The 9,980-nt window shown below is 37.0% G+C and overlaps 1 protein-coding gene across 3 annotated transcripts; it reads right to left on the reverse strand.

Moving 5' to 3' along the window:
* On the reverse strand, nucleotides 1,723-8,102 carry LOC18768788 (soluble inorganic pyrophosphatase 6, chloroplastic). 3 transcript variants are annotated; one of them, XR_002272888.1, is made up of 8 exons: nucleotides 7,559-7,942; nucleotides 6,883-7,043; nucleotides 5,772-5,872; nucleotides 5,452-5,633; nucleotides 4,918-5,016; nucleotides 3,492-4,316; nucleotides 2,715-2,863; nucleotides 2,044-2,132 (listed from the first exon to the last, which is right to left on the reverse strand). XR_002272888.1 is itself a non-coding variant. In XM_007201778.2 (6 exons), the coding sequence occupies exons 1-6, from the start codon at nucleotides 7,814-7,816 to the stop codon at nucleotides 2,040-2,042; spliced, it is 894 nt and encodes a 297-aa protein (XP_007201840.1). In that variant the 5' UTR covers nucleotides 7,817-8,102; the 3' UTR covers nucleotides 1,723-2,039. The 3 variants fall into 3 exon arrangements, 1 of the variants encoding a protein (XP_007201840.1); XR_002272887.1 differs by having other exon boundaries at nucleotides 2,715-4,316; XM_007201778.2 differs by lacking the exons at nucleotides 2,715-2,863; nucleotides 3,492-4,316 and having other exon boundaries at nucleotides 1,723-2,132; nucleotides 7,559-8,102.

Raw genomic sequence — 9,980 nt, forward strand, 5'->3', positions numbered from 1 at the left:
GTAACGGTTCTTCGAGAATGACTCTTTGGAAACGGAAACTACTAGATTTTGGCCTGAACATATCCAAACATGCTTCAAAGGAATTTTTTACTGGAATGGAGTTGAGCAACGCAAGGAATAATTCGCAGACGAACGACATAGATGCGCGGGCGATTTGCTTAGGTATATGGTTATATGGTTTGATTCGGGGTGATAAGGTCTTTTGTTGTGTGAAGCCTCCGGATGGTTACAACATGATCCCCTTTCAGCGCAAACAGCTTGCAGTGTGGAATGAAGAATCCATCGCACTCTTCAAGGTTTGTGGTGCCATTTTTGAAATATGGGTGATGGATGACTTGTTGCTTGACGCTCAAGCATCCTCTTGGACAAAATGCTTCACCTCTAATGAGCTCCCACCGGACATCTATCCAAATGTAATGTTGTTTTGGAACAGCCAAGAGGTTCTTATGATTGCCACAGATGGACGTATTGTCTCCTACAATGCCGGGATGGGAAATGTTAAGTATCTTCCCCTCAAGACCACTGCTTGCCACTACAGTGGAAGCAATGTGGTGCAAGCCGTTGATTGTGTGAATAGTATAGTTTTAGTCAAAAGAGGCAACAAGCTTGAGTTGGGAGCAAACATAGGTCTACGTCTACCAATATAGTTTTGTTTGTTGATTGTTTGTACTATATATATTCAGGTTGTGTTCACTGTTCTTATGCGCAGAACGTAGAGAGCTTTTCGAGCTTAGTTTCCATACCAGAAAGTACATTATTAGGCTCGTTTGAAGCACTCATACCATTTTGGCTATTTGATTCTCTCACTAGTGATGTAAACCTGTCTATCAGACTTTACAATGCGTGTGAACAAAGGAAATAAACTTGGGACTTGGACAAAAATCAGAAATTGTAAATCGACATACACCAATTCCTGTGTCTGGATAACAAAATCAAGAAATTTGAAAATTCCACGTGGGAAAAAATATGAAATTTGGAGGTCATAAATTCCAAGTTTAAATTCTATATAATAAAAGTCTATTCCGTTTGACCAAAAAAAAAACTAACAAAAAATCACTTTACTTGCTTAAAAAAAGTATTTTAGACCAAAGGAAAAACCAAGAAAAAGGATTTTAGTAAGAAAAATAAGCAAAAGAGTGCAATGTGAGTAGCTTTGGTAACCATCGTTAGCTGAAAATTCTCTCTTTTTAAGGTAAATCATGTGCATCCCAGACTGTTCTATTTGCCGGTATTAGTAATTTCTCACTTAATCGTTGTCTTATTGTTTATTATATACACGAGGACTTTATGTCAATTTCAAAGGCACACCGACCTACCCTTCTGTTAATTTCTAGCTTCTTCATCTATGGTACCACCTGCAACAACTATTTTTGGTGTCAAAGTCTTACCACTCGAAACGATACGGGTTTCAGATAAGAACAATTGTCTGCAAAAGCAAGAGCAGATCATGACCATCATGGCCAGGAAAAGTGAATGGTTGAAGCTTCTTTGGCATTGGAAAAGAGGTTTCAAGCTTAGCCCTTAACATTTCCTTGGCATTTGACTTACAGATAGAATAGACAAACACTTATTCAAAGCTTTCGATTACAATCTATCAAAGAGGGGGGGAGACAAAGAATTACGGTGGAACACAAGAATCATGACAAAAGTCAAAGGCGAAAATTCCAGCAGTTCGGCATTCGCCAAGCATCGCAACAGTAACAGAAAAGGAATACTTCCAAATTCAAAGCCAAATTGACTTTAGTAACTGATTCGAAATGTACTTTTTGGTGAAATCACACCCCATACATGCAGCAGTAGCGTAGTTATCAGCTAATGAAATATATTCAACTGTCCAATAAGGAGACCGAGTTGTTATTTTACTCATGCTACAAAATACTACAGAAGACTAGGGTTTTATTCCAGTTTGATGGTGAAAAAAATGGTATTCATGTAACACTCATTAAATAACACGACTGGTTCGTCAAACGGAAAAATTTCTAATGAACCACCAAAAGTACAAAATAATAAATGCCTGGAGTTCCACTTCTAGCAGCCATCTATGCAAGTGACAGATCTCCAGCAGGAATTGATCTCTTGACAAGCTTAGCCCATGATTCATTGGTTTCGGTTATGACCTTAAGCGCAAAATCCTGTTCATGACAAGAAATGTTTCTAAAATTAGATATAAGGAACACTAATCACACACAAACAGAGATCATAATCTAATGTTTGGCATTATATGTATTTTATGCTTATTAAAGAACAGTAAATAAAGAAGGTAATATGGGACAAAAAGCCTTGTGCTACTGCCTAGTTGCTGCAACAGTACCAAACCACACTATAAAAGAATTTCCAGCAATAAGTGATAACAAGCAATAGAACGGAGCTGGAACATCAATAATTGAGTTATAGGGAAAAATGACCCGAGAAAGAACTCCATAGCCTAAAATTTCTGAAAATGCTGCATCAAACTAAAAGCCTCTTAAAAGAATAACTATATATACTAGGATTAGCAGCCCTCACATCCTAGCCCTTGATTACTTACATAACTAAGTAATCCTAACCCACCAAAATACTCACATGGCCGTCAAATGACTACTTATAAAAGTGTAGGAGCATAACTATCATTTTCGAAACTAAATAAAAATAAAATTCAAACAAAACAAATAAAAGACAAGGAAACAACTAAAACCATAAACTAAATAGATCACAAGCCAAGTTAGCTAGCTGACCCACTTAGTCTTGGAAAGCCTTGTAGATGCTCCCGCATCAAATCCACCAGGTTGGGAAAAACTTGACTGCCATGAGAAAGCTGCCAGAACTTCAGTAAGGATCACGTATGTTGGCTTGCCTTCCAATCCAAATTATCTCCTGCTTGCAACTTTCCATCGAAGATAGCAAACTTCAATTTTAATTGCTTTGGTAAAGGTTGTCCAGGTATTATCTCTAATGTCATTGACTAAACTCATCTGGACTTTTGGGCTCGAAACTGAATACTTCCCATCCAAACAAAGAGATACTTGGAATATCAGCTCATTTTAAACCATTACATTCATTCTCAATTATCAATCTTGAAACCCGTTATTTCTTGACATCAATTTTCTCCTGAGTTAGATGATCACCCAAACTCTTGACAATCACAAACTAAAAATTCAACCCGATAAAATCAACACATTCAGAAGTATTATTATCTAAAAAATTCATCCGGTCCTGGGAATTTAGGGTTATGAGCTTATCTTCAATGATGTCTTCAAGAATTTCTTGCACCATCTTCCTACAAAAGTTTTTCAACACCAACTTCTTTTTTACTCACCAAAATATTTTGTCAAAAGTTCTAACCCCAAATAAACTTTGCAATCATCTTATGAACAACAATTAAATACTGGCAAGGATATCTAGAATAATAAGAAAACCCATCATATTCCAAGTCATCCAAAATTTCATCAACGAAACATTCGACTTATACTTAACTGGTTGCCAAACTCATTCAATGATATCATAAACCATACCTGAATAACCAAAACTAACTGTCTGCTATGATCCTGATATTCTTGGTTTCTAGCATCATGAAGGGGTTTTCTTCATATTCTTCACAACCTTCATCCTTAAAACCACCTTCTGATATGTCCAAGGAGTTGCAATTGCCTTCTGGAATCTATGCACAGGCTTCCACAGGTTCCTGTCATTGAAGAGCTTGTATCACTCTTCCCAAATCTTCAATCATATGCCACAGCTCAGCCATCTCTGTTGTTGGGCTTGGTTTCCTCATCAACAACCTCCACCATGTCCAACCAAAGTGTAGACCTAGGTTACAAATCCTCTTGAAAGAGTATTTAGACTAGGGTTACAGCAGCCCTAGCATCCTACCCCTTGCATACTAATAACTACTTAATCATGCCCCTCCAAAATACTTACACTCACACGACGATCAGATGAGTGCTTGAAAGGACTAGGAGTATAACTATCATTTGTCAAACTAAATAAAACATAAAACTCAAAAAAGACAAATAAAAGACAAGGAAACAACTAAAACCCTAAACTAAGTATAACCCAAGCCAAGTTGGCCACATAGTCTTGGAAAGCCCTGTAGATTCTCCTGCATCAGAAGGTCAAGCCCAAAGGACTGAGACAGATCGTGTAGAACTACAGCTTTCACAACCTATTTAAAATGCCAGGTATATTGTCCTACCTGTCATGACTACTACACTAATTCCACATTGATGTATGAGTTGACACCTGAAATAACTGTCCAGCAAAGGCTGTTGGATTTACAATCATGTTTCGAATGCCTTCATGTTGTGGGACATCATGTGGAATTCTGTTTGAAGCATGCCCTATTGCTCAATATTGACACCAGCAAACAAGTCAAACGAAATAAAAAAAACAAATAAATACACTGCAATGGAAACGAGTATCTCTGCCACCCCCAGTCCCACTGCCTGGTTTTGAAGTCAACTCTTGATACATTCAACATTTGACATGAATTATGCTTTTACGTATGCAATTATTGAAGACTTTACAATCCAAAATTAGATTGTACTTAGACAAATGCATTTTCTAAGCCCATCACTATATATATTGGAACAAAGAAACAGACTTTAAAACAGGAGTAGTCCTTCAATTACCTTAACCCTTTCCCCTTAACTAGTTTTGAACTCAAAACTTGTCATGACTCCTTGCAACACTTGCATTTGGCAAGGAGGACTATGTTACTAGGTCATAAGGTCATTGGTAACTGGTGACTGAATCATTAAAGGAACCAACCATGCAAAATAAAAAGAAGCAAAAATAATATAATGAAAGACTCTTGATAATAGCAACTTGGCAACCTAGATAAAATTAGAAAATAGAAAGAAAAAAAAAAAAAAAAAAAAACAACCAATAGTATTCAAAATAAATTCAAGGATAGAAATTGAAAGATAACTGTAAAATTACCTTGTTTGCCGCTTTGTTGCCAAGACCAAACTTGTTAGCAGGCTTTCCATCAGGGATCTTGTAGTCTCTAAACCAGTCCCTTATTGCAGTGAGAGTCCCCTGAAGTAATCCATAGCATTAAGCCCCACAGGTTTTGGCACTTTTTACCGTAATTATTCTTTTTCGAGCACTTTATTAATGTCCAAGTACAAATGTTAATGTGGCTAACGGATTCATTCTGCATAAAGTAAGATCTGATAGGGGTAAACGTGATCTTATGCACAACAAAAAGCGTTTGTCTTCTACAAGAATATTTATCCTCTTTTTTTGTAAAGAACATGTATCACCATTTTCAGTTTAGCGTAAGCACCCGCCATAGTTACCCACTCTGCTCAAAAGAGAGGGTAGACTTATATCCATTTCTCATACAGTAATCATAAGAATTTAAAAATTCAAAACAACTAAAACAATAAATACCCATTAATCAAGGTTTCTATGTTTGGTGAGTGCGTAATTGGGAAATCTGTTAGTGCTTGGTTAAGAAGCAGTACATACCGGAAAATGCTTCTCAACATCATCAATGTCATTGACAAGAGAAGCTTTGGGATCATCCAATGAAATTGCAACAATTTTCCAGTCAAGTTCCCCTTCATCAATCATAGCTAATGCAGCCAAGGGCTTTACTTTGAGAACCTCGCCAATCTTTCTCCGACTTTCGCCTATCTCAACAACATCAACTACAATTTGTAGCAAAAATAACGGTTTTAAATTAGGGTTTAGATGACACACCAAAAAAAAACAACAAAGGTTTTTAATTTCCTTTAGGTAACACTCAGCTAGGACAGAAATTGGCAAAAACGGATAAGTAGTCATACCTGGATCATTATCCCCAAATGCTCCTTCAACTTCACTATTAGCAAGGGATGGGTCTTCCCATGTTTGTGGAAGCAATCCATAATTCCAATTAATATTGTAGCTGAGAAGGATTATAAAGTTACTAACAAAAGATAACTTCAGGGAATTTAATTATATGATAAAATCTAGATCGTGCACACACTATCTGTGCAATGTGATGGTGGTTGCAGTAGAAAAGAGAGTATGCTTTACACCAACATATATGCATGTATGCTCTCAAAGTGAGAAGAGTAATTGATCAAATCCATGGCCATTAGATATGTAAGATGAAAGGAGTAGTTGGATGAGGGGTAATGTGTAATTATTACAATAACCTTAGTTTTAAATCATATTATTGAAATTGTTTAATGGAAGTGGGGGATAGTCAACATTTCGCATATGTGATTCCCAGCAGGGTTTGCGTGTGTAATGTGATGGGGTTACAGCATGAAGAAAGAAAGATTTGTTGAATGAGGGTGGATTGGTTGGAACTTGGAAGTGGGCTAATGGGTAACTACTAGAGTATGTGAGTAATGTGATGACGTTTCAATAGGGAGAAATAAAGTAAGATTAGTGGGATGGGACTCACTACTATAGGAAGAAAGTTTAAGCTTGATATATATTGTTGGCCATTTCCTAAATTCTTAAACTTTTGAAAGAGGTCCTGGATTCAGTCCCCATTCCCCATTTTTTTTCTTGGTTTGCAGGTTGCAGGATGGGGATACACTTATATGTTTCAAGAGCTCCTTGCACTTGTATGCCTCTCCACATGCAAAATGGGGCTGCATCTACACGCTTGATATAGATTATTGTCCCTTACCTTAAAAAATAAACGATGGAGCACCAAAAACAACTAAACTTACATATCAAACTGTTTCTGTGTGAATCTATCAGGCCAAATAAACAAATAAAATCTGTGCATCTATGAAATTGAAAAACAAGAGATTATCTGCACCAACAGTGGCTTATCTTCTAATTCATGATGCTGCCTTAGCCAAAAATTAAACTTGATACAACAGTAACATATTCAAGCACCAAGACAAGGACAAACATTCTAATATAACCTTAGGAAAAGTAAAAACTAAATCTTACGGATAGTAACGAAGTTTTCCTTTCTTTGTATCCTGCTTTATCGGAGTGTGTGGCTCATCAGTAGCAACCTCCATCTTTGCACTCGATTCTTTGGGTATTTCAACCACAAAGTTGAATACACCATTACCCACTTGCAAAGGTATATCATGCCAAGGTGAAACCTATATTATATAAACCAACACGTTGTTTTAGCAGATTGAGATAAAAGGCAACTTATAAGCGTGTAGAAACCCAACCATGTGTCTGGATACCGGGAATTTTAAATTCCTTTTACAATTGCATACACATATTCACTCTTTTAAATACAAGTTCGAACTAAGAAACACTCAGAGACAATCAGAAGATAATCTCAAAATAAGAAAACACAAAACCATATTTCTACAATTACAAACAGGTGCATTATATCAGTCTGGAAACCTGAAAATTGAAAATAAAATTCAAATTTGAAAGAGAGAGACCTCAAAGAAGCAAATGATCTATGCCGTCTAAAATCAAAATCAATTCAAATATCTCATTTGAACATATAAAAATCCAAATGCCTCAGTAATGCATAAAGATGGTATTAAACCCCATTTATGAGGAGCTTCCACATTTTTCATTTCCCCTATTTTCTCGGAATCCAAACAAACTTCAGAACAGAAGGATTCAACCGAAAATGGGAAAAAACCAAATTAACCTTTTGACCAACACGGTCGACGAAGAAGACTCGGTAGTCTAGGGTTTCGGGCTGCCCTTCCTCCTTGATCTGAACCTCGGGGTTGTAGATAGCTGTGCAAGCGAAGGACCTCCGGCACGACGAAGACAACGACGACGCTGCTCTTCTTCTGGTAAAGCAGAGGCTGGTGCTGTACGGCCCCTGCTTGGCAAGGAACGACGTCGTCTTGGAGAGCAAGCAGGACGTATTGGCGACGGTTAGCACTCTCGCGGTGGCCATGGCTTTTGATGCGAGAGAAAGAGAGAGTGATAGCTGATGACTGAAAGGAGTGTCAAAGCGATAGTGTGCTTAATTTGGGGTTTTATTCTTTATTTTTTTATTAATTTTTGTTTTGTTTTTTGTGCTTGGGCTTTTCAAACCACAGAACAAGTGGTAAGCTTGGATTGGCTGGTCTTTTGTATGTGTGTGTCAGTGAGTGACAGGGTGGAATGTGGACATGTTTGTGAAAACGTTGGACGAATATAGGAGAATAACCGGGATCCGATCCGATTCAACTCCCTTTTAGGAGGCCTTTGAAACCCAAAATAAAGAAACAAGAGGAAAGAAAGAAAGAAACGGAGGCCCAAAATAGCATTTGAGATTTCTAATAATAAAGTGAAGGAATTACTCGGCTAATAACTAACTTGTATATTTTTTGAGAAAATGGCGATAGAATTTTATTGATAAAAGAAGAATTGAATATAAAAATTTGGCTATGTCCTAAGGGATTAGACAAGTTTTTCTACATATAAGAGTTCGATCATCGGATTAACTGAGTAGCCTACTCTCTCAACCAAAGGCGGAGGAAGAAACGTTGCCCTTAAAAGAGCATCCCCCGTCCCCTTAAAGATTATACCTATAGCCCAAGCATCAAACCTATCATGCAGTGGTTAGTCCTAGCTCTGTAACTCAACTCAAACCTATCATGCAGAAGTTTGTTAGTTCAACTCAAGCTAATTTCATACCAAGGAAGCAGATTGTTGACAACATTATTGTCGAGTTGAACAAGAGGTTTTGCACAAGAATTTATTACTTGGAAAATTGACCTCTTCAAAGCCTAGAATGATTGCATTCGGATTTCATGAATGATGTTACTTGTTCTCATCATGTTTGTTAGGTACCAAGTCATTCTCAACGGTGAGCTAATTGAAAGGTTCTCTCCTAGTGCTAGGGTTAGGCAAGGTGACCTTCTATCCCCTTATATCTTTGTGTTATGTACCTCTGAACTTGGAAGTCTTTGAAGGTTGTTAGAAATGGAATTGCTATATATCTCACTTTTTCTTTGCTAATGACCTTAGTTTGTTTGGGAAAGTTTCAATCCAACAAGCTAATCTAATGAAGCATTCGTTTTGGGATTACTTGGGTAACCACTTGTTCCTCTGTTACTTAGGATTTCAATCCAACATATTATGCAATATGTTGAACTTCCCATGCATATTTGTAATCAATTGGATAAGCCTAACAAAGACCTTTTGTGGGTTTATAATGGTGATAACTTATAAGGCTAAGATTGACCTTGTTAATTGGGAGAAAGTTTGTAAGGGCAAAGAGCCTTGGAGGTTTAGGCATCTAAGTGACTCATTGTATGAATTAGGCTTTACTTGCTAACACTGGATGTGAACTTGTTCAAAATGAGCAAGGTCTTTGATCTCAAGTCTTCAATGGTAAGTATCTAAAATGACCTTGACCCAAAAAAAAAAAAAAAAAAATTATATCTAAAATGACAAAGTTCGCTTGTGGCTCCAACTACCAAACTTAAAATTTATCTAGTACTTGGAAAGGTGCCCTATCTTGTGAAAGGAAATACACACAAATGATAGAAAGGCTACTGTCAAACTTACACATCCGTCACAACTTTATTCCATATATATAATTACAGGGGACAATGAAGTAACCCCTGTAATGAATATACAATCAATCACAAAATATGGTGTAATCCGTATATAAATGTACATCAATTACAATCAATGACATAATTAAGCTTCATAAACCCATTGACGATGAAGAGAGTAGTTCAACTCCTTATAAGCATTTGGTAGGTTTCTCAACTTTCAAATGTGGAACATTTTCATCTTCACATTCTCACACACCCCCACACGTTGGTGAATTTTTAAGCCTAACACGTGGATAACACACACTACTACAAAAAAGCAAAAAGACGACGGTAAATCACCGTCGTGTATTCGGTTTTTCAATGGTCGTGGAATCCACCGTCATCTTTTCCCTCATAAACCACGACGCTAAATCACCGTCGTTGTTACAATATACAACGTCATCAACAAATACAAAACGACGTCTTTGTACTGCAAAAAGATCTAAAAAAGTAGTCGAGGATGAGAATAGACGACCAACTCTCTAAACAAATCATCGTTAAAAAGGAAAAATATGACACATATTAACAGAA

Source organism: Prunus persica, chromosome G8 (assembly GCF_000346465.2).
Source record: "Prunus persica cultivar Lovell chromosome G8, Prunus_persica_NCBIv2, whole genome shotgun sequence".
Taxonomy (NCBI): domain Eukaryota; kingdom Viridiplantae; phylum Streptophyta; class Magnoliopsida; order Rosales; family Rosaceae; genus Prunus; species Prunus persica.

Excerpts from the sequence above, each read along its gene's own strand:
- LOC18768788 (XM_007201778.2), bottom strand. The coding sequence starts at position 7,816 with ATGGCCACCGCGAGAGTGCTAACCGTCGCCAATACGTCCTGCTTGCTC. Across the intron at positions 7,044-7,558 it reads TCGACCGTGTTGGTCAAAAG|GTTTCACCTTGGCATGATAT; the intron begins GTTAATTTGGTT and ends TATATAATATAG. Across the intron at positions 5,017-5,451 it reads ATGTTGAGAAGCATTTTCCG|GGGACTCTCACTGCAATAAG; the intron begins GTATGTACTGCT and ends GGATTACTTCAG.